Genomic DNA, 25,734 nt, shown 5'->3' with positions numbered 1-25,734 from the left:
ACTGAATGAAATTGCTCAACAGTGCTTTGGTAGTAAGCTTGGGTAGATGAACCCAGGAAGGTAGACGTGTGTGACAATTTGGGAACACAGGAAGAGTCTCCTTCAGCCTTCAGAGTACCAGAGACCAGAGCAGCAAATAAACATGTGAATCTTAACTATGGGACATTACAATTTTGGAGTTTGTGAATTCTGATAAACAGACAGTCCCCCTACCCCATTTTCCCCCACATCTATTTTTTTTCCTGATGCATCCCAGAGAGCAGAAGTTGCAAATATTTTCCATTCCTTCTGGGTGAAGTGGTTCTAATGACTTTAATGACAATCCACTCACTAATGAAGGAAAACAAGGAACTACAGGGAAAAATTAATAAAATCCCAGGGAAAGAGCAGCCTCTAAATTAACCAATGCTACTCTGAAGCACTACATCCTAATCATCAAAATCTAAGCAAAGATGTTTACCAGATGTGAATTCTTTAAAAATTAAGATTATAACTCTAGTCCCTTGGTATCAATCTAGAGCATTCACTGCTATTCTAGTTTGCCTCCAAAAAGTTCTCTTATTTGCTCTATTCCTCTTAAAGAATTCTAAACAACACAGACTATGTATTATTCATAATATCCACAAACATTCCTTGGGAATTAGCAACTGCTTTCTTTTAACCCATAACTGCATCAGAACCAGTCATTCATACTTAGTTGACATAAAATAATATTAGTCTTCATGTCAGAAGAATATTAAGAGATGTAATATAATGGATATCAGTTAGTTTCAAGTGAATTATCAATTTGCTTAACTGCACAATAAACTGGCACATTCCAAAGAATGATTTGAAAAAAATATTTGTACTACAAATATATGCATTTACCTTAAAAACACCTGATGTATAAAGTCCCTGAAATATCTCATAAAACATTGGAAGTGAAGATTCATTAGAGAAGAGAATATTGAAAGTATCTTGTAAAAGGAATTCTTGTATGTTTTGGTCCTCAAAATCCACATTATCATCATCTTGAAAATTTAAATGCTCATGCACCTGTGAAAGAGTAAAAGCACAGCAAATATTTTGCACTGACTTTTATTTTAGTGCAGCGAATCACTTCTAAGACATGATTCATTCCTATTGGATTGTAGATCAGAACTGACATCTAGTGGCCTTTTTGAGGTCAACAGTTTTATAAAATATAAGTAACATTCTTTTGAAGATACAACTTTCTAAGAAGATTAATGGATTATAAAGTCACATAGTTTATTTTGAAACTCTTTACTGTTGAAGAATTTGTGTCTATGAAAGATAATATGTAACATTTCTGAACAATAAATTTTAAAGAACACACTAATTAATGTGTGTGAGATAATGAAAAATTTTTAATGTAGATTCATAAAGTTTCAAAATTTTATGAATGAGTCTTTGAACTATTCAACTAAGTGTCTGAGCCACACAATATATAACCATTCACCTTGTACAACAGTTTGAAAAGCAATCAATGCAATATGAAGTTGAATTTTGGTTGCACATAATTTTATTTTGCTCCTCTTTCCTTCTTCCTACACCATATCCCCAAATAAAGTTTTTGGTAGACTTATTCAACCAATGCTTTTTTTTGTTCTTGGTTTTGTTTTTTTATCTCTTAAATAGGTTATTGTCAAGTTGGTTTCCATATAACACCCAGTGCTCATCCCAACAAGTGCCCTCCTCCATGCCCATCACCCCCCTTCCCTCTCTCCCACCCCCATAAGCCCTCAGTTCGTTCTCAGCATTCAAGAGACTCTCATGGTTTGCCTCCCTCCCTCTCCCCAACTATTTTTCCCCTTCTTCTCCCCCATGGTCCTCCATTAAGTTCCTCCTAATCCACCTATACATGCAAACATATGGTATCGGTTCTTCTCTGCCTGACTTATTTCGCTCAGCATAACACCCTCGAGTTCCATCCACATTGCTATAAATGGCCAGATTTCATTCTTTCTCATTGCCATGTAGTATTCCATTGTATAGATAAACCACAGCTTCTTGATCCATTTGTCAGTTGATGGACACTTAGGCTCTTTCCATGTTTTGGCTATTGTTGAGAGTGCTGCTATGAACATTGGGGTACATGTGCCCTATGCATCAGCACTCCTGTATCCCTTGGGTAAATTCCTAGCAGTGCTATTGCTCGGTCCTAGGGGAGTTCTATTGTTAATTTTTTGAGGAACTTCCACACTGTTTTCCAGAGGGGCTGCACCAGGCAATCAATGTTTTTTAATCTTCTTGCCACTAAGGGATATTTTAGATGAAAAATATGTTGGAGATTATCTGAATGAGTTCATTTAATTCGAAAGGAAGTAAAAGAATCAGGAATACAAAAAGAAACCACTCTTCAATTGACACATATTTTATACTAGAAAAAAACATTTATTTAAAAATTTTTTCTGTCTTTTAAAATTAAAATATAGGCCAATTTAACACCAAATATCTAGGGGTGCCTTGGGTGGCTCAGTGGATTGAGCATCTGACTGCTGCTCAGGTCATAATCTCAAGGTCTGTGACTTGGAGCCCCTCATTCATGGCTTAGAGCCTCTCATCCAGCTCTGTACTGATAGCACAGAGCCTATTTGGATCCTCTGTCTTCTTCTCTCTCTGTCCCTCTCCCGCTCCCACTCTCTCTCAAAAATAAACATTAAAAAAAGAAAACTAAATATATATAAAGAATAAGAGTTACTTTTTTTATAAACTCAAGTGAATAAACTGGGTAATCTGCTATTTTCTATTATCCAAATGTTTACCTCTTTATTTCATAAACAGTGGTTGAACCATAGAAAAATCTGTGCCTGTTCCACCTTGAGGCTGCCGCTCAAATCACAGATTCTCCATACATTAGTTCATTTTCTGAACTCCAGTAAAATATAAGCTTGTAGTAACTTTAATACAAGTTGCTATTTATTGATTAGTTACTGTGAATGCAAACAACTCAAACACATGCACCCCCCACACACATACACACACATGCACACACACATGCATGCACACACATACACACACACACACAGATCATTAAGCATAAGGCAGAAGCTCACAGGAAGCCTCTGGCATACTCACCTGGAGCACAACAGGGTACCTGAAATTGTGGTAACCAATGTCAAAAGTTAAAAGCTGAAAACATAATCTGCATCTGAAATAAAAACACAAGGTAATAAAAAAATATATTCTATTTGCTACATTTACTCTATCATTTGATGCATTATTAACAGTTACTATAGTTAAATTTCAAGGTATGTACTAATTAAAGAAAGCAGTAGCTTGGATAATATAAAATTACATGCAATTTATTTTTAAATTGGAATTTGTTTGGTTCCTTAAAGAATATACAAATACATCTAAAGTATTCAGAACACATTAAACAATGAGGTTACATCATGAAAATGCAAATACAGAGACGGAAACTCTCTTATTCCTACATGCTAGCCATTCTTATTCACATAGGAAGCATCATATAGCTTAACTGAGCCACCTCCTTTCTGTTGGCACTGTAAATTTAACATTTTTTTCTAGAAAAAGGACATTAAATTACACTGAAGTAAGCTGAAATACAGAGATAGTAGCTATTGAATATTGTTAATAAGGACCATACGTAAAATTATACCTAGTCAAGGGAAACTGCATATGATAGAAATACCTAAGTTTAAAATGGGGATACAATTAAAATTCATTTAAATTATGTGTGCTTTATTTCTTGTTACTTTTATTTAGACACTAACAAGTCTGTAACATGCTTTGAAGCTTAGGGTCTACAAACATGAAAAGATGCTTCCAAGTTCATATTTATATACTGACATAACATTTCCCAAATAGTACCAACTTGTAATAATTAGGATATATTTTCACTAACAATTTTTAAGTTATTTTTTTCTTTTTTTAACATTATTATTATTATTATTTTTACCTATTGAAGGTCTTTGGTCCCAGAGTAGATGTTTCGCTGAATACTTCAGCTGCTAGGAGGAGTTTGCTAATTGTTTCCTTCATATTATCAAAAGCCTGAAGAGGTGAACTGACTGTCAGGAATGTCTCAAAAAATGTTTGCAACTGTGAACAAAGTAAAGGGTTAAAAATATTGAAACAATACTCTCAATTTGTCTATCATTTCCATGGTGACCAGTTTGAAAGATTACTTTAGGTTATATCTTCCTGTCGTGTTCAAAAAAACTCCTTAAATAGGAAAGTTTGGTAACCTATATATAGCATATATGTATAGGGTGTGTACACACACACATTTATATCTTACATATAATATACTGATAGGGTATATAATATACTAAAACTATGTTACATAATGAATATTACCTATATAATATATAATGTCTATATATTTCATACACAATGTGCAACATGTATAGATTATACACATTAAAAATTTTTAAGCCTTTCAATTGAATATAGGGTGTCATGACATCTTATAATTTAAATCACTTTAGAGTTGTTTGTTTCCCTTTTCCTCATGTCATGGCATCTAATCATGGAAAGTGAAAATGAACTATTAACAAGAGCTTGTGATCAGAACTTCCAGGTTTAATTTGTGACTCTACAAACTAGATGAACTTGGACTGACAACTCACTTTGAAGTTTTGCATCCTCTCTAAAATGGGTAAACACTACCAACGAGAGAGCTGCCAGTAAAAATCAGAAGAAAATGTACTTGAAAGCCATGCTAAGGTCTGAAATCCAAATCTAAGCTTTTTAGTACTGTCCCTTCTCTGAATATATCAGAACAAAAATAACTACATGAAAGTTGTTTTTCACAACATCTTGCTATGGGAGACCTAGCCAACTAATGAAGAATTTAAGAGAGTCTCAGTTCCCTCTTAACATTTTCATTTAAGGAAGATTTCATGTAGATAGAAAAGGTAGGGCAATATTAGAAAAAGGGAGAATAAAGTTCAGGCTTATATTTTCTTAGAAACACTATTGTTGATATCACAAACAGTTGTTTTTATTTGCTTAAGTGCTAAAACGATCACAACAAAACTATGTCTTGAGGACGCTTAACATCAAAGTTCAAGTCAAAATTTTTAAAAAGCGTAAAACACACACACAAAAAAAGCATAAAACAAACCTCATATTGAGTCATACACTTTCTTTGGATAAACATAATCTCTCAAAGATGAAGAACAAAAAATATTTTTTTAAAAAACATGCAGCAGGTATTCTCTTCATGTTTTTGGAAGAACAGACTAGATCTATCTGAGCTGTGTAAGACTACAAAGTGGAAAACTTTTGTTGCTATGATAATGAAGGACAGACAATCAACCTGAGGGAAATGGTAAATATATCTTTAAAAATACACAAGTAAAACCCCCCAAGAGAAACAAATCCTGACTTCATAAACTTTTATCAGCTGAAAAACAGAAACCTAATGAGATGTACATTTTCAGACTCTATGGACACGTCATTAGCATTTGGCTATTGGGATATTTTTCCATTTCATGAAGGAAAATAAATGTAATAATTGTACGATCAAAAGAAAACATATTAATGCGAACACTAAAAACGTTAACACCCTTGAGTCAAAACAGAGTAATATTGTTTTTCCAAATAAAAAATAACTCTTATTTCGCTCAGTTCAGCATGATTATGCAGAGAAAGTTATTGATTGTATTACTGCATTTTCTATTTTAATGTTTCCTGATTATCACAAAGGTCAAGGTTAATAATTTAAGAAAGTTGGAAATGTTTGTGTAGCATATAAGATGCGTAAGTTTGATTATAAGATTATATCTTCCATGGCAAAATATAATTAGAAATTAATGTCTTAGGGTTGTATTTATTTTCCTCCTGGGGAAAAGATTATTTCCTAATGTCTGTCTGTAACAGTGAGCATTGAATATGGGCTGCCAGTATATGGATTCAGTTCCATTCAATTCACATTTTTTAGTGAGAATTTTACTATGTGGAAAGTACTAACTGTTAGGAGTCATGGCACATAGCACAGTGATCAGACTACAAATACTAGCAGCAAAAAGTCTTGAGTTTAACTTTGGCTCTATGCCTATTACTATTGAATTGTGAGAACTGGGATTAATGACAGTATCTATTTTGCAGAGGTATCGCTCAGATTAAATGAGAGAATGTACAAAAGGTACACCATCCCCAGCCCATCAATACTCAGCCCATGTTCGCTCCTTGTAATAAGGAAAATGAGAGAAGTCCACAGCCATTTAAAGGAGTTGTTGTTGAAGCCAGATTCTCATAATACAATGCATTTGTGGAAATTCAAAGCTGCCTCTGAGAAGTCAAACACATGTGACCATATTCAACCAAAACAGAACATTTAAAAAATATACGGTAAACCTTTCAACAGAAATGTTTCAAAAGGGCGAATAAAAATGGTGTGATGGCTGAATGGCCCCCTCCAGTGGGATGCCTCTCAATAGAAATGAAAGAGTAGAACTGAAGGATCCAAATATGAGGACAGGAGAGAGAAGTGGTGCTCCGAAAGCACGATTCAAAATGGAGCAAGTTGCTTTACTTCTGTGTTAGCTCGGTTCCAGATTGTTGTCTCTGTGTGCATTTCCTTCTGTCTCATTGCACGAATTTCAAATTTCTAAGCCCTTCAGTTCAAAGGAAATTCTAGATGAGTGGCCTATTTATTTAGTACAGTGGCAAACTACATATGCCAGAAATGAAAATAGAATTGTGCAAGTGCTTAAAAGGTATTAAAAAAAAATCAACTTTCAGTGAGTGACCCAGACAGGGAACAATACTTCCATCAGTTCTTGTAACTAATTAATCCGTGTAGGCTAAATGGAAGACTTCTTTGTGTATCTGGTCCTATTGTAATTTGTTATACTTATTGTATTTCCTTGGTCAAACTGAATTCTGTGCATCTCGGTATGTTCAGACATAGAAAGAACTGTGCTCAATGATTTCATTAGACAATGTCAAATCTGAAATTATTTGATATTAATACCACTCACCGTCATCGGAATTTGAAAGACACATTTCACCCAGGAGCTCTCTTAACTCAAGAACAAATACTCGAAGGAGCGCTTTCACTTTCATTGCTAGTTTAAAATAATGAAGCTATAAACTCAAATATCAAGGAGACTTATCCATCTCTAGATCAAGATTTTTTTAAAAAAAATTTGAACATTTATTCATTTTTGAGAAATAGAGACCGAGCACAAGCAGGGAAGGGGCACAGAGAGAGAAACGGAGACACGGGATTCGATGAAGGCTCCACGGTCTGAGCTGTCAGCACAGAGCCCAACTTGGAACTTGAACTCACAAACCACAAGATCATGATCTGAACTGAAATCAGCTGCTTAACCAAATGAGTTATCCGGTGCCCCAGTAGATCAAGACTTTTAACGGATGCTTTTGAGATGCAGAAATATGAGAATGTAAGATCCCAAGAAAATCAGTGTCTTGGCAGTAAGGTAAAAATAAATAAAAGAACGTCTTAAAACTTTTAACATGACATGAAACTGTGTTACAAACTCTACATTTTCTTCCAATGTAAAAATTAAATACAAATTTTGTGCAAAATAAATTTCATAGAAAATGACCTTGTAAGGTCTTGTGGAGCACCTGGGTGGCTTAGCTGGGTAAGCGTTGCACTCTTGATTTCAGCTCAGGTCATGATCTCCAGTTTGTGGGATTGTGGTTCGAGACCCACATCGGGCTCCACATGTGGAGCCTGCTTAGGATTCTCTCTCCCCCTGTCTCTCTGCCCCTCCCCTGCACTCTCTCTCTTTCCTTCTCTCTCTCAAATTAAATAAATTAACTTTTAAAAAGATAATTTAAATATACACAGATGGATCAAAATTATGTATTAAAAGTGGAAGGACCAGGGGAACTAAAAATCAGCTTGAAAATATTTGTAGGAAAATTTCCATCACATCTTTGATATCTAAAATACTTCTAAGGAGCCCTTCTATTCACCTCATTTCCCTTTCCCCATTTCTGACAACCCTTCCCATGCCAAATCTTGGGCTTCAGGTGATTAATTAATCCATTTATCTTCCCACAAGACCTTGGGCAAATTGCTCTCAATGACAATACATGTCATTCTGTGTCAAACTTGCTGACTTTCTTGTCTGTTCTTACCACTAGACTGTGAAATCTGTTAGGGCAGAAACTGAATCATTTTATCTTTGAGTGGGTAGTACCTAGTGGAGTAGATATTGAGTGAATAAAGTGAAGTATAACATTACAGAAACCAAAGAGACTTTGCTAAGAGAAATAATTTACTGGAGCTTCTGGATAAAATAATTTTTCTCCTTTGGGCATGTTTATCTCTTATTTCCATCTCATGAGAGAGGGAGGATGTGCATTTTTCTGGTGACTTGTAATAAAACCTTTGAAAAATAGAAGCTTACAGCTGTTCAAGAGGATTTTTGAAGATAAGAAAATTTAATCTAAGAGTTAAAACAAAAGATGAAAGATTAACCAATATTAGAAGTTTTTCTTTTAAGCCATGTTCTTGACTAGCTGGGAAACTATAGCAGATACTGATATTTTGGTATCTTGAACTTTGAGTAGTGTTTAACAGCATTGTACCTTACTAGGTAAGGTACAATGTTTCTTAGAATTTCTCTAAGTATTATTGCAGGAGAGAGAAATTTTCATCGTTTCAGTAAGAAGAAGAGTATCACCACTTAAAATCATTCTGCACCAAAAAGCATATGAAAAGATGTTCCATATAACTAATGTTTAGGGAAATACAAATCAAAAACACAATGAAATATTACCTCACATCAATTGGGATGGCAACTACTAAAAACAAAACAAAACAAAAACAAAATGATAAGTGTGGGAAAGAATGTGAAGAAATCAGAACCCTTGGACATTGTTGGTGGAAATGTTAAATGATGCAGTATGGAAGTTCCTCATAAAATAAAAAACAAAAGTACCATATGATCCAGTAATTCTACTACCAGGTACATGGTCGAAAGAATTAAAAGCAGAGTCTTGAAAAGAGATTTGCACACTCTTTTTCATTGCAGCATTATCACAATAGCCAAAACGTGGAAGCAACTCTAGTATCCACAAATGGATGAAAGGCTAAACAAAATACACAATGGAATATATTTCAGCCTTAAAAAGGAAGAACATTCTGACACATACTATGGCTTGAAGAACCTTGAGGATATGATGCTAAGTGAAATAATCTAGTCAGAAAGGACACTGTATGAGCCCCGCTACCCTTACATGAAGTATCTAGAGTAATCAAATTCATAGAAACAGAAAACAGAATGGCAGTTGCCAGTGGCTGGGGGAGGGGGTAAATGCAGGGCTGTTTAACGGGAATACAATTTCAGTTTTGCAAAAGTTTCTAGAGATTGGTTGCACAACAATGTGAATGCATTTAATACTATTGAACTGTACACTTAAAAATGGTCAGGATGGTAAATTTTGTTATGTATATATTACCACAATTTAAAAATTTTAAAGTAATTTTGTAGTTTTTATAGCCTTACTCCCTCCAACAACCATGATTAAGCACTGGCTAATTTTGTGCCACCAAAGTCCAAAAGGGCACTTCTTTAATGGTTAAAAAATTTGCAAAAGAAACGAAACAAAAAATAGCCTCTCCCTTGCTCCATTTCTCAGCTCCTGCAAACAGTGGAAATAGTCTCCATCTCTTCTCCACCTCTTGCTAGTCACTACTTTATCCATGAACACTCTGATTCTTGAGGTTTTTTGTTCATTTGTTTAGGATTGGAAATCATCACATAGCAAGCTTGAATGCTGACAGGAATGATCCAGAAGGGGAAGCAAATTAATGATGAAAACAAAGTGAATCTAGAAGATGATCCTTACAGGTCATCATCCATGCTTAAAACGAAATATCACAGAAGAGCTCAGACTCCATTCTATCCAAGGGTAGAACTAAGTAAGGGTGCTCATTTAAATACGTGAAATCCAAGATTCTATGTTCTTTGTCCCAATTAAAAGGGGAATAAGTATGCATTCAAATGTACCTGTTTGTAATGTCCTTGGAATTTAAGTCTATTGTTTTTGACTGATACTATCATTCTTCTTGCCTTTTACATACTTAACTAAGATCTCCCTGTCTGACTCTAACCTAACCAGTCTTTCTCCCGGGCACTTGCAAAACATTCACAATGTATCAGAGAAATACAAATACCTCCGCATTTTATCCCAATGTAATATGTTTTATAAATAAAAGGATTTTTTCATCATCTTATAATTCTCAATAAGAAAAATGTGTTTATACATTTAAGTTTTTAAAATTACAGTTACCATATGGCTCTAAATTTAAAAATATTTTTTCTTTCCCAGAGTTATGATTACAGTTATTGCTTGTACACAATTGGTCAGAACTATAGAAATATATTATAAATCTTATTCATTAATCTCTGAAATAAGAAAAGTAAAATTGTAATGAAAATGCATCTCTTAGATGGATGTATTTTCTTTTTATTCAATGAAAACACATATCCATTGTGAGAATATCACTTATGGCTAGAATGAGAAGGGTTTGGCATCAGTACTAATATTACTTTTAATGTAAGCATGGAGAAAGCTTGTCCACGTAAACATATATATATATATGCTTATATATATATGCTCATATATATATGCTCATTATATGCTCATATGTATAAAACATATGGATGAAAGAGTGTGTGTATATATATATATATAGACAGAGAGAGAAATGGGAAATGGAAGAGTTCAGTTATAGCAACATGACTTAATTCCTTGCACTCCCTCCAAAGTATATAGGAAAAATCTCCACATAGTGATTTATCATGAAATATTTAATCTTCTTAAAAACTGAAAACAACCTGAGTCCTGCAGAATATGTTACATATGTAACAAATGTTATGTAGTGTCTATTATGTAATTACATATCAGCATCCTTCACTTTCTCAAGTTTTGTTTCAGGGAAGGGCTTTTGGTTTTGTTTTGTTTTGTTTTGCAGAAATTTTCCACCATGAACCAATCCTCACCATAATAGTAAGGATAGGTGAAAGTTAGGTCTTTTTTTTGAGGAGCAGAAGAGTTATCTAGGAAAGAGATGGAGAAAGAAGATTCTCTTGAAACTATGCATGTGACTGCAAAGCCCCTGGAGAGGCTTTATGGATCCCCAGAAACACAGGACTCACAGCTCTGGGAGTGCCTGGCCACAGGAGCACATCTCCACTGTTGGGGGTTGGGGGGTGGCTGTTGCAGGAAGTGAAGCGCCTGTGAGCACTCCTGACCCTAGGGAAAACTCTCCTTTGTCTTTTAAAGGGGTATAATTTAGAGGTAAAATCAGATAGTTACAAAAGAATAAAAAGAGGAAAAAAGATTTGAGAAAGGGAGGGGAAAAAAGACCAAATTATGAACCCAAGTACTGATGCAATTTTTCATTTAGTGCATGTGTGATATTTTGATATAATTCTATGTTTCATTTAATAATAATCGTTAACGTTGGCCAAGCTGACACCATGTGCCAGACACTGCATTTCTGATGCACTTTTTTGTTAATATTCATAGCAATGCTATGAGGTTGACACTCATTTTCCCCATTTTATAGATGAAGAAATTGAGGAATGAGAACACAATTTGCCTAAGGTTACATAGCCAAGAGGTAACCCATGTGGGTGTTAAGACTAGTCTGCTTCATTGCAAAGCCCCAGTGTTACCTCTGTCATTATGGTTTTTATTATATCAGGTTTAGAAATGTGGATGGACCCTGAAATACAGAAGGGTGAATCATCTGTGTTTTTACTTTAATGGAAAATGCATTTGAAACTGTCATAATTTTCAAGCATGTGACCTTACATCCACACCTCTAAAATATCACTTCAATAACCTGAGCATTTATGGAACCTAATCACCTTTTGGAAAAATTAAGAATATTTCTTTGTAACTTAAATCAAATTGCCTGGATCCAGAACAAATTGTGTTAGGTTAAATGATTTAAGAACATAAATATTCTCATTATTTGTTTTAGCTCATTGAAAATTAGCTTGCTTTAGGGTATACCATGGAAAAACTGAATTAATTAGCTGAACCTAAATTAGGATAGTTTTTACTCCTCTGGAATTAGATCAAAACTCCAATATTTAAATAAGTTTCATGCTTCCTGTGACATGAATAATTTTATTCATTTGTACTTCTGAACAACCCTAAGCTTTAAAGCATACATTAAACTTGGAAACTCAGAAGATTCAGTGTGATTTAATCAGTTTCATAGTTGGAAATTTTAAATTCTCCCACACATATATCAGAGAATTGATCAGAAGCAAGGTACAGAAATACAAAAGGCTGTGAATAGCATAAAATTTAATTATTTGCTTTGAATAGTAGAACCCTGATTGCATTATATTCAACCTTCTCAGAGAACTTGCAGATTATTTTACTGCCCCATCTGGAATCTCTCAGTGGGATATAAAGAAGCAGAGAGATTTAACAGTAAAGAGCAAAAGTTAAAGTTGTAAAATTTTTATCACTGGACTTTGTATGTATGTGTCTACTCATTTTCTTTATGTGAATGCCATTGTTCAAGCAGGTCACAACTCTTTCCATTAAAGTTCAAACGTAAGCCTTCTTTAAACCTCCAGTAAAATAAGGTCTGACAGTTGTTTGGAAAACCTTCCATCTTTTATTAATTATCTGGAGTAGAAAATGACATTGAAATCAGGTTAACATTTCTAACAGGAAATAATTATAACAGGGAGCACAAAAATTTGCAAACAAGGATGCATTTGGTAGAAAGATACCCATCTCATATCTATAAATAGTCTCAAAAGAGTAAGCCTTTTTACTTTCTTATATTTTTCATTTATGAATATATTTTTCATTTATGTTCTGGATATTTTATGCAGGGTATCTATTTTAGTTCTTACAAAGTTTCATGGTCAATCACGAAGAAAAGGAAATGTATTCATTATTAAAATAATGAGTTCTGGTTGTACAATAAAGAAAATGATAGAGCAATTTGCCCTAATTTATGAGGGCTGGGGTGTTAAGATCTGTTGAATCCATAGGTTTACTACAACCCTCCACTATTTTCTTACACTTCTCTTATATCATATAAGAGATACATATATCATATACATCATTATATATACCTTATACCTCTGTCTTACCAGTGTTCAAACAAAACTCATTCTTTTACCTAGGATATTTTAAGTGAACATTTAAATATTATGCACAATTAAAAAGTTTACGACTTAGTACTCTACTTAAATACACTGCTATATAGACCAAATCAATGTCTTCTCGCTGTGGTCCCAACTACTGACTTTTGGTTTCTCTGCTCCCAACCTCTTTCTCTTTCATTGCTGCCAGAGTCATGTTTATGAAGCACAGTTCAAACAGAGAAGACAGAAGTCCCAATGTTCACAGAAGGAGGTGATATCATAAACAGTAGAGACTCTTTTTTTGCTACAAAAGGACAGCAATTTTTACAGTGTTCAAAAAGAAAAAGCAATGCATGGAAATTTTAAACGTCTTACTTTCTTTGTCCACTTTGTAACACACAGCCAAGATATTTTGTTTGCATGAAGGTAAACTAATTGGAATTGCTAGTCATCTACTTTATGGAAACCTCACCTGTGATGCATTGGTTACAACCGCAATTACACAGGAACATAAAGACACTTCCAAAGAAATCTCAGGGCAGACAGAATCTTAGGCTTCACAATTCTCCCTGACCCCACGAAAGCTGTTACACCACATCAAATTCACCTGCAATGCTTCCAAGAAATTTTCCCAGATAGATTCCTTTATAAATATTCAACTTTGCGTTTATAGAAGTAAGTCTATCTTTTTTTGCACTGATACTTCATCAGTGCATGAGGAGGTAAGCATATAAATGCTTGCCTCAGACACTGAGTTCTTGGGGTCGGCAGTCAATATGCTTTATGGAGGGCATACAGAGCATTGCTTAAAACTGCAAGTAGTTAAGTGGCAATTAAGAGGGATTTTATTCACTGGAGATCTGAGTCCTAATCCTAATCACATTTATTAGTTCTGTCATCTCTATTAAATCATGAATCTTGATTTCCTCATGTATAGAATGGATATAAACATATCACCTTATCCCTAAGGATTCTTAAAAGTATCAAATGAGATCACATATAAGAGTACATTCAGAAGTGATCCCACTGTCATTTTGCATTTTACAGTACATGAAATACCGGCTCTTCCGGATCTGCCTCTAACATATCTTTGCTGGTTTCCCCTACCTCCACAAACCTGATGCCTTTTCCCCTTTCTTCTCTCTCCATCCTTCCCACTGCAGGCTACCCCAGGATTTTTCCCACCCCGAAATATATACACATTCTAGCCAAATAAATAAGGCAGTTCATACTTCTGAGACTATAAACTACGTTGCCATGCTTCATGATGTCTTTCCAAAGAAAATGCAAATATCCCTTCCCCATTTCTAAAGAAACACTACTCATTTTTCCAAGCTCAGCTAAAATGCCACCTATTTTATGAAACCTACCTTGCTTTGCTCCAGCTGAATAATTTTCTCCTACTGTTGACTGTCCCAGCAACTCAGCCATTTATTGTACTCTGCTCCGTATTACAGTTTTTTATATAAATGTCTTTCTCCCTCCCTCTCTCTCACTGGAGAGTTTCCTGAAAGCAACAATCAACATTTCTCTTGTGAGTCCCTCTCTACATTGCCCAGCACACAGGTATCTTTTAAACAGCTGTGGAATATAAGGAAGCTGAACTGAGTATGAACAATGATTGAATAGTCAACACTGTTTCCCTTGAGTTGTTTTTGACTCCATGATTAAACATGAAAATCTCACATATACAATAAGTGCAAATTAAACACAGTGATTCCCCACCAATTTTTTAATGGGCAGATACATTGTTTCTCCACCTTAACCGAAGAACATACACCCATTAGAAGTTTCATTCTCATTGAGGAGTAGAGAAGCCATCAGATAAAATACTCTTCCCTTTCTTTTGCTGTCTTCTGTCCCTATTTTTTTAAGTTTATTTACTTATTTTGAGAGTGGGGGGAGAGTGAGCAGGGGAGGAGCAGAGAGAGAGAGAGAGAGAGAGAGAGAGAGAGAGAGAATCCCAAGCAGGACTCAAACTCATGAACCTCAAGATGATGACCTGAGCTGAAATCAAGAGTCAGACACTTAACCAAATGTTAAATTGGATACCAACCAACCCCTTCTCTTGACCCTAATTTAAAAACATCCCTGTTTTGTAGCCTAAATAAATCCCATCCTGTGAAACCTGCTGAAAATCTGCTCCAATGTGAATGCCCTTCTTTGGATTGTGGCAATTTGGAAAAACTGACCACAAATTCTTCCAACCCCTGCATGCAACCCCTCCCCCACACCCCTGTATGCAACCTGTCTCCCACACCTCCCTCATCTAGGGGTGCAATCCCTTTCCTCTTGAATCTTGGTTTGGCTCTGTGAACCTCTTTGGTCAAGAAAACATGAGCAAATGGAATGCAAACTTTTAATTACCTAAGGCTATTATAATAAATTACATCAAACCTGATGATTTAAAACAGTAGAAATTTATTATCTCACAGTTCTGGAAGCCAAAAGTCTAAAACCAAGGTGTTGGCAGAGCCTCATTCCTTTTTAGGGATCTAGAGGACAGAGCGTTCCTTGCTCCTTCCAGCTTCTGGTGGCTGTAGGCTTCCCTTGGCCTGACAGTGTATAATCTCTGCTCCGTTTTCACGTGACTCTCCTCTTCTGTCTGTGCCAGATCTCCTTTTGCCTTTCTCATGTAAGGACATGTGTCATTGGATTTAAGGCCCACCTGCATAATCCAGGATGGTCTCATTTTGAGATCCTTAGCTTAATCATATCTGCCAAGACCCTTTTTTTTCCCAAATCAGGCCACATTCATGGGTTCTTGGGGGTAGGACATAGATATATCTTTTGGGGAGCCACTGCTCATCCCACTACCCAAAGAAAAGCTTGAGGAGAACTTGGCCTTTGAGGCTTGCTCATTGGCTATCCTTGGGGACCTTGACACTACCACCAAATAAAAGAACACCGGGTAGCCTGATGGCTGATGAGAAACCCATGGCCAAGTCATCCCCATGATCCGAGCCCACGCCAGGCCAACAGCCAGGCATGTGAGTGAGACCAAGTTCGGCCATCCAGCCACAACTGAGCCACAGAAATCAGGAGGGCCTGCCCAGCCCACCAACAGGATAAGGAGAATAATAAATAAAGATTTGCTGTTTAAAGTCACTACACTTGGGGGTGGTTTATTATGGTGCAAAAGCTAACTGCTTCAACTTGCTTTTTTTGTTTATTTGCTCACATTGTGTCTTATTTTCCTCTCATTTTGGCATGGAGTCTGCATCTCTTTCCCTCCTAAATCCCCCACATGAGAAAGAAGGGGATCGAAGCACTTCATGTTCCTTTATCTTCGGCATGTAGAGTGTAGTGTAATGCCTGCTGCTTCTGGTCTGGTTTCTCCATTTCAAATGCCTCCAACTTCACTCTGACTTTCATCCCCAAAACTAACTAAATTTCACCCTTTCTATGGTGGACAGATTCCTAAGTTTTCTCTTCTCACCTTCTTGTCTGAATGTATCATAGATACATTCAACCTTTGATCCTCGAGGGAATCATCTGAGGGTTTGACTTATGATTTGAGGTTCCATCTATTTGAAAATAACTCTTGAACCTATGGTGTCTTAGAAACAGGCACTTCTGCCCAGGCTGTTTTTACAGTGATGGGCTTCTGGACTAGACAGTGCAAGCAACAAGTGACAGGATACCTCTGTTGGAAATAGCAAGAAGGAGAGGGGAATGGGGAGGAAAAAAAAGCAAGGAGAGGAAGTGAATGAGTAAAGAAACCCCAAATTCCCAAGGCGAGAAGTTTTCTGTGTAGGGTCATCAGGCAAGGTATGGAGCCAAGGAGGCCTAAGAACCAGGCAAATGGGTGAAGCCCACACATGGGTAAGCAGCCATGAGATCAGGATCCCCTTCCCTCTCCACTTCCTCACACCTCCTCATTTCACATTTCTCCATCCCACTGCCTTCCATATGATCTAGCGCAGGAAATGATATCACCATTCAAACATTAGCTAAAGAGTAATCTTTGAGCCATCTCCATCCTCTTTCTCAACTCATCACCAAGGTTTGTTTCTACTTCCAACAGGTAGAGACTTGTCTACTTCTGTAGACCACCATCTCACCAACTAGTCCAAGTCACCAACCTTCTTACTCTGACACCCAAATAGCCTTGCAACTGATTTCCCTGCCTGTGCTCATAATCTTTCAATACGATCTCCACACAGGAGCAGAGTGGTAAATCAGAGTATAACATCCATCTTTTGGCGGCATCTCTTTGCCCCTAGAAATAAGAATCCAAATTCTTTACTTTGCCTATAAGTCTTGCATGATTCGGCTCTTGTTTTTCTCTCCTACCTCTTCCCTACCACTCTCCTTTCATTCAACATAATATACTTTCAGTGCCTGTGATTTTCTGGGCATGTGCAAAGACCCTCCTACCTCAAGACATTGGAATTCTCCACTTTCTGGGAATGTTTCATCACCAGTTCTTCAAATGCCACTTAGTCTTTTTTAAAATTTTTGTAGGTGCACCTGGGTGGCTCAGTTGGTTGAGTGTCCGACTTTGGCTCAGGTCATGATCTCATGGTTCGTGGGTTCGAGCCCTACCTCGGGCTCTGTGCTGGCGGCTGGCTCGGAGCCTGGAGCCTGTTTCAGATTCTGTATCTCCCTCTCTCTCTGACCCTCCCCTGCTCATGCGGCCTCTCGCTCTCTCTCAGAAATAAATAAAATATTTAAAAAAATAAAATAAAAAATTTTAACATTTATTTATTTTTGAGAGAGTGAGATAAACAGAGCAGAGCAGGTGAGGAGCAGAGAGAGAGAGAGGCACAGGATCCAAAGGAAGCTCTAAGTTCTGCACTGTCAGCACAGAGCCTGATGCGGGGCTTGAACCCAGAACCATGAGATCATGACCTGAGCCAACGTTAGATGCTTAACTGACTGGTGCCCCAAATGCCACTTAGTCTTATTAATGAATTACAGCCCAAATGTCTCATAGTCAGGGAAATCTTTCTACTATTCACAAAGCAGGCAAAGCAGTTACTTTGTACACATCACCCTTACTCATTTCATGCTTAGCTATACTAAAAATCTGTCATTATCTGTATTTGTTCATACATATATAACTAGTTCTTCATCTGTATTTCATCTACCATTTCATATAAGAGTAAACTCCACGAAGGCAGGGACTTTGTTTTGTTCATTACTATTATCAGTGGAACTTAATTAACACAATGTCTAGCATATGAGAAGTCCCCAGTAAATATCAGTTAGAAGACATGAAAAACCTCACTTAACCCATTGGAAGCTGTTCCTGTTTTATAGAAAGAGAAAGTGGTTAGGAAAGATTGAAAGCCTTGCCTGAGGTCATACAGTTGGCTCAAGAACATTGCTAGTGAACATCCATTGCCAGGGCCCTAGAGGTCAGCACGCCTTGGGATTTTGTTTCCAGTCTTGCAGATCCAGCACTATAGATCCGGTGCTAGTGATTTCTCTCTTTTCCCTTTAGAGTAAAAGTGCAACCAGATATTTGCTTATCACTCAGATTGAAAAGATGTCATCATTGGCCTCTTCAGATTTTACAATCATGTCTCTTTTCATTTTAACAATAACTCACTGAAAGCACGGGAATGTAATATATTTCCTTAGCGTACTGTTTTTTTGTGTGTGACGTTAGAAATTAGAGCAATAATTTCACTCTTTGTGACTCGAGTGCCTGTTCTTTATGTGAATGATTTGGGTAATCAAGCACATGGGAAAGTTCTCATATTTTTCAAATATATCAGGCATAAAATTTCTGGTAGAAGTCATTTTGGTACAGTATTTTTTAAAACAGGTAGTGGAGGCTATGGTACTTGGAACTATTGGATTCTGGAAGACTAGGCACCAGGCGTGGGGAAGCTGGTTTAGAGAAGAAGTCACACTGTGCCTGGATATAGAAACCTACAGGGACACCTGTGATTTCCTCTCCTGTTTGCAGTCCCCTGCTCTGAAATTTAAAGACCTGCTTCATAGAGCTCCTAAGAACTGCTTTCATGAGTATGACGGAGGGCGAGAGGACTAGCTGTTATGAGAAAAAGAGGAACAGAGTGGTGGGACGAAGATGCTTCATATCTGCAAAGAGGGAAGTCAGGGAATGAGTGAAGCAGGCAGATACTCCATAGAGATAGACCTAACAAAAGCGAGGACATCTATCTGTATAATGTAGTAGATAGTGAATGCAACGTGAGGTATGTGTGCAGACTTCTGATAAATAATTCATCATCTTTATCTGCCTTTAGCACTCAGAAAAATAGAAGACAAATTTTCAGTTTCATATCACAGTATTAGGTCATTTTCATAATTCAAAGGCATTTGAGTTAACCAATGATTTGAGGTTCAGGTTGAAATCGAATAGAAGTACACACAAAAGATAATGCATTTTCAGATACTAAGTCTAAAATGCTAATGCTAACTTTACAGTAATTAAAAAGAACCTGTGTATCACAAAATTGTCTTAAATGGAAAAATAATGTTCAATGACAGACAGATGCTGAAAGCATTCCAAGTAATTTTGTGAGGTAGACAATTTAAACTGCACTGAAAATGTATCACCATTCAGAATCTCTACTTAGCACTAAGCATGGATTACCAAATAATGTTTTAAAAATAATTGTGTATAATCTAATGAAAGAAAAGGAGCAAAGTGTCTAAGCATTATTGCCTTTTTTCCTTTCACTGCTGGACAGCTCAGGCTATTCATGCAATACCTAAAAGTATCACTTGGGGGCAATACAGTATTCTTCTTTTGCTTTATCTCAAAGCCATGTTAGTTTCCTTAGTGACAAAAGACTGCTCTTTCTTTCAAATTTGAAACCACCTTTTAATATATGGGAGGGAGAAGGCTGTATATCATTTTAAGCTTACGATGCATAAATCACATAAGACAAATGCAAGTCAGATTTTCTCCTGAAGGGAGCAAAAGTCCGTCTTCTTTTAGCAGACAAATCAGTTTTACCTAGTTGGCACATCTGGTGATATTTTATATTTACAATTTGTCACCGGCTTTGAGATAGATCTCAAAGAATAAGGGGAATTGTTAATAGAAATGTTTAAAATGGTAGACATGTAATAAGCTTCAAAATGTACTGGTGGAAAATTATTTTGTTTCTATAACCAAAGTAAAAATATAAATGTCATCTGTCTTCTCCACTGGGTACATATTTTGTAATAAACTTAAGTATTAAAGTCATTAATTTTTTGAGATACTTATTGTTACTGCCTCCTCATGTATTACTTCATATTCACAAAACACTTGAAAACGGGTTATTTTTATAACTGATTATTTTTTCGGCAATTTGATGAGTGGTGTCTCCATTGCAAGCCATTTCTCTTCCCCTGTCTTCTAAGTACTAGGTGTCATGTCAGGCACTAAAGGTTTGTTTCCCTTTTAAGAAAAAATAAACAATCTATTCTTTCAAGAATTTTAGGCCAATAAATTTCTCTTCTTTGTTTTCGTTCTCTTGATTCTTTGCTGACTTTATCTATTTTTTTTCTCCCAACACATTTTCCTGTCCTCAGAAGATGTTTATCATTATCACAGTGATGGAGAACTTAGGTGCATCTTGTAAAAATATAGGAATCAAGATTTATAAAATCAAACTTAACTCTCTAGGTGCCTGCACAGAAGTGGAAAAATTCAGGAAGATTGTAGGGAGCTTTGCCTTAATTCATGGGTCCACTAACAAGAGCTCCATCTTTACATGTTTTATTGATGGAAGGTAGTAAAGAGGAGATTACAGTGGTGCTGTCTTTGAACACCTTTCTGGCATTACTAGTTCATCTTTTAAAGAAGTAATGAGAAACTCAAAACTTAAAATTAAAACGGCGCTGTTCTCTGTGGATGCTTAAAGTATTTGAAACATTGTTTACATGCTTTTTCCGTGCTCATACTTTGCTCTAAGCGTTTGTTTATTTTATAAACTTGTGATTGGTGATGTGTAACAAATGAGAGCGACACTCCCATGCTGGACGGACCTGCATTGAGTGATTGATAAAGAGTTGCTATGACGTCCATATGCCATAGACTCTTATGGCCCAGTATGGAGAAATAAGGAGCTCTTTGCAAGTTACTCTGTAATAATAACAGGAGCTCTTTGCAAGGACTCCTCTGTTAGACCCCTTCCTCATCCTCGCATAGGCATCCACTAGATGGCGCCAGAGAGAAGCAGGTTTTGAACAAGACCGGTGCAGGAAGAGAAGCAAAGTAGTTACACATCCTAACATCCAAATGCCACTGAGAAATTCCCTTTTCTATCTTTCAGCCATTTTGAAGGAATTCATTTACCTCTCCTGATTTCACAATGAAGTCCTTGAATATTAGCTAACCTCCATTTTTCTGGAGATATAATTAATACTGCCCATCAGTTTTCTGGCATTAAAGGAAATAATAATTAGCAAATTTATTCATTAGGGTTAAGTTTTGCATTATGTTGTCATTGTAACACATGTTTATATATGTAATACAGAATATAATATATAATGCATACACACTGGTTAGTTTTCATTTGCATAAGGTAATTAGTTCACTACAGTGGTTCTGAAAATATGTATCTGAATTAACAAAGATGTGATAGGTAAATTCATCACATTCATCTTTTGTTGCAGAACCTACTCTTAAATCTCTTTTCCCAAAATGAGAGGTTTTTTGTATGTTACCATTAATGAAATACGCTTAATAAAAATAATAATGATAGGTAACCATTCATTGATAAACATTTTTTGAATGACTGCCATGTTACAGGCATATTGAGGCTCTCAGAATACAGACACATTGCTTGCTTCTCTGAAGCTTATGGTCATGTTTGAAAATGATCATTTCTTATCAAATAAACATGACTATGATTAATGAATAATTCTCTTCCTATTTAGGATAATAATCCAGATGCAGTATTAAGAATTAACGAATTAATTATGAATGTACATAATTACCTGACAAACCTTTTATGCAACAAAGCTGGAAGTGAATGAATGAAATGAAAGAGTGTATGAAAATTTTCAAAATAAGAGACAAAGTTGCCATCAACAGTACCAATCCAAAATAATAAAATTATTTTAAAATCATGTGCAGTTACAAAACATTCTTTTTCTACAGCAATCATATATCTGAAATAATATTAACACCAAGGTGGGCTGATTAGATATGTTTTTATTTTACAATTATTATTTAGTTTTTATTATGTCAGCTTTAGCCACATGCTTATTTAATTTTGTGCTTGTTATCTATAATTTTTATTTATATAAAATCATACTTTAAAATGACCACCCTGATGCAATTTTTAAATTTAATCCAAATAAGAGTAGATGAAGTAATACATCAACTCATTTTACAAACTCCTGAGAGCAGCCTTTTATTCACATTCTTTCTACAAGCTGACATAAATCTCCGGGGCCTGTAGAAGGGCCAGATGCTCAGTAAAAAAGTCTTTTACAAGGTCAGTTCCATAGTCTGCAGTTTTAGATGTAAAATGAAGATCAGAAGGGCACTTCCTAAGGTTGAAAAACTATACTGTAACTTTAACCTGCATCCAGAGGCATTACTCATTTTTACCCCAGGAATATATGAGCAATTTTATCTGACATTATGAAAGGCACTGCATAAATACTGATGACAAATGAGGCTAACTTCATTCCCTGCAACTGTGTGTCTCCAAACCTGAGTAGGAGATATATGCATTCTATAAAAAGGGTCTTTGTAAATAACAACATTCTCTGCTTTGCCAGAGTTCACTCTCTCCTCTGTGTACACTTGTTGACAGCATGGATGCAAGAGGCAGCAGCAGGCACTGGAGATGGAAGAATGGTCCCCAGAAGGTCCCAGTGGTGGTGGAGAGCTGGTGATTTAGAGTTGCAGCCTGGGCAAGAGCTTGCTTTAACTTGGGTTTCCCCTGGAGATTATTCTTACAGATAGATACTGACTTAAGAAAAGCTTGTAGGGGCGCCTGGGTGGCTCAGTCGGTTAAGCATCTGACCTCAGCTCAGGTCATGATCCGTGGTTTGTGGGTTCGAGCCCTGCGTTGGGCTCTGTGCTGACAGCTAGCTCAGAGCCTGGAGCCTGCTTCAGATTCTTGTCTCCTTTCTCTCTGACCCTCCCCTACTCACGCTCTCTCTCTCAGAAATAAATAAAACATTAACAAAATTAAAAAGAAAAAAAAAGCTTGCAATGTCCCATGTTCTCTCCTTTCTATCAGAGTGACCCCATCCTGAAATTCAAATTATGACATCTGTCTAAGGCATTTGCTGGAAAGCCACTGGAATACCACTGAACATAGATGACCTAAATTAGAACAGTTAGGGATTAAATAGATTTGGGCAATCTCTTCATACAGTTAAAAAATTTTAAATGGTAGTAACTAGAACCTATCATGGGGGTCATTTCATAAGGTATAAAATATCGAATCAGCAGGATATATATCTGAAACTAAGAAGATATTGTATGTCAATTATACTTTAACTAAAAAGAGCATATCATCTCCAAATAAAGACAAAAAAATGTTGAAAAAAATCATTGAAATAATCCTCAACTGAATTCAATCCAATACACATTTATTAAGAGCTGATTACATTCAAGGAATCATCTTCATCTAACTTTGAATACCCAATATCAACAAATGAATGTCTTTAAATGTGAGATGGATGATCAAATAATGAGTTTATTCAAGTTATGTCTCAACCAGACAAAATAAGGCTTTTGACAGGTCTTCCTGCTAAAAGTCACAAATCACTCTAGCAACACATTTTCATCAAAGTAGTCTGTTCTGATCACAGGTATACAGAATCTGCAGACGTCATAAAGAAGTTACAGATATGAGAGCTTCCTCTCTGCTATATACCTAGAATGGATAAAGGGATATATCGTGACTTTTTACTTTAGGAGCCAAATTTAAATTTATGACATTTCTTGCAGTTAATCTATATGAGCTGTGCGTAAAGACAGCCATGGACGCATTTGACCAAAATTTACAGTTAGGATGTTCGTGTGAGAGTTCCACTCTTGAATTCACGGATAAAACTGGAGAGTTTTATAATTGAATTGAAAGCATTTTAAGGGAAGAAGTTTTTGAATAAAATATGGCTTAAAACTGAATTTATTACATTCACCAAGAAAATGACATTGCCTCAGCAGCAATTTCTTTTTTTGAGAGAAAGAGTGCACATGCACAAGCATGGAGTGGAGAGGAGGGGGGAAGAAGAGGCAGAGAGAAATCTTAAGCAGGCTCCATGCCCAGCACAGCTCAACATAGGCAGCTCAATCTCACGACCCTGTGAACACGACCTGAGTTGAAATCAAGAGTCAGATGCTCAACTGATGAAGCCACCCAGGCACCCATAAGTGGTTGTTTTAAAACTGAATCAAAGGATAGAGTAAACAAATGTTACATTTGCTATTAATTTTCTTTCCTTTTTTCTACGTTCCCCTCATTTGTTTTTAAGAGAGAGAGTGTGTGCAAGTGGAGGATAGGGGCAGAGGAGAGGTAGAGATGGAATTCTAACAGCCTCCATGCTCAGTGTGGAGTCTGACGCAGAGCTGGATTCCACTGCCCTGTGATCATAACCTGAGCTGAAATCAAGAGTTGCACATTCAACCAGGCTCCCCTCTTCCCCTCAGTTTTAAATCTGAACATCTTTTAGAAACACCTAACACTTATATTTTAATTTTTTTATTGTATAGAAGGAGATTTTAGAAAAAATTCATTTATAAAGCATCTACTCTCCATTATTTCTCAACTTTGCATTTCTTGATATTTTTCAAGTCTCCCTAAAGCTTTGGCAGGTAAAATATCCCAGCAGCAAACCTAATTGGAAATAAATGAGCTCATAGTTACACCTGTTATTACTTTCATACTTCCATTAGCTGCCAGAATATTCTATAAGTGGCCACTGATAACTAGTTTAGTTCGTTTGCCTCACTGCACAGTGCATAAATCACTACTGATTTAACTAAGTAATTCAGCCTTTGAGTCAAGCACTCAGTAGACATGCACACATCCACACACATTTATGTTCTGTTGAATTTAAATACAATAAAACTCCGATGTCACATAATTAGTCTTTAGAGTGAATCTTGGTCCTGTCTTCCACATTAGCATTGAGAACCGTTTCCGTGTATTTTTCACATCTAAAAATATCAGGGGGAAGCAGTTTTGGAAGATGGTCAAGTGATTTAACAGATAAGTACAATCTATTTGTTTTAGCTGAAGCAATAAGTACTTCACTTGAAGGGTAAATAGATACTCCCTTGTTTTCAGAAATCTATCTGTAGCATCATGTATAACTTTGACCTCGTAAGGAAATAATCGTTCTCTGGCACATTAACCCAGGAAACTGCACTACCTCCCTGTGAGAGCAGATAACAGTATTGTCCAGAGTAATCAGGCAACATCTTGAAAAGACAAATCCCAAGGAGAGGATGAAAATGACAAGAATTGCATGCTTTATAGTGCTGCAGATATAGCTTGCTTCTGTCCTGCCGACACGACAAGGATATGAAAAAGAAACAAACTACTGAATAAAGCATGAAAATCTAAAATTAAAAAAAAAACAAATCTCAAAGAGCTTTATTATCTCATGCTTTATCTTCAAGAAATATGGCAGTCTCCGTTATTCACAAGGGCGATGTTTCAAGACCCCAGTGGATGCCCAAAACCATGGATACCATTGAACCCCGTATGTACTG

At 36.3% G+C, this 25,734-nt stretch overlaps 1 protein-coding gene across 1 annotated transcript in view; it reads right to left on the bottom strand.

Annotated features, from left to right (window-relative positions):
- The window catches only part of CPED1 (cadherin like and PC-esterase domain containing 1), a 282,813-nt gene that overhangs the window by 145,735 nt on the left and 111,344 nt on the right, over positions 1-25,734 (bottom strand). The window contains exons 7-9 of the mRNA XM_039222864.1: positions 3,923-4,065; positions 3,079-3,151; positions 868-1,035 (exon numbers count right to left, since the gene is read on the bottom strand). Coding sequence (XP_039078795.1) covers positions 868-1,035; positions 3,079-3,151; positions 3,923-4,065 — 384 coding nt within the window. The remainder of the gene's footprint in view (positions 1-867; positions 1,036-3,078; positions 3,152-3,922; positions 4,066-25,734) is intronic.

This window comes from Hyaena hyaena, unplaced genomic scaffold (genome assembly GCF_003009895.1).
Source record: "Hyaena hyaena isolate Hyena2069 unplaced genomic scaffold, ASM300989v1 scaffold_1207, whole genome shotgun sequence".
NCBI classification, from domain to species: Eukaryota; Metazoa; Chordata; class Mammalia; order Carnivora; family Hyaenidae; genus Hyaena; species Hyaena hyaena.
Note: the sequence above shows the minus strand (reverse complement) of the source record. Positions and strands in the feature narration are given on the sequence as shown.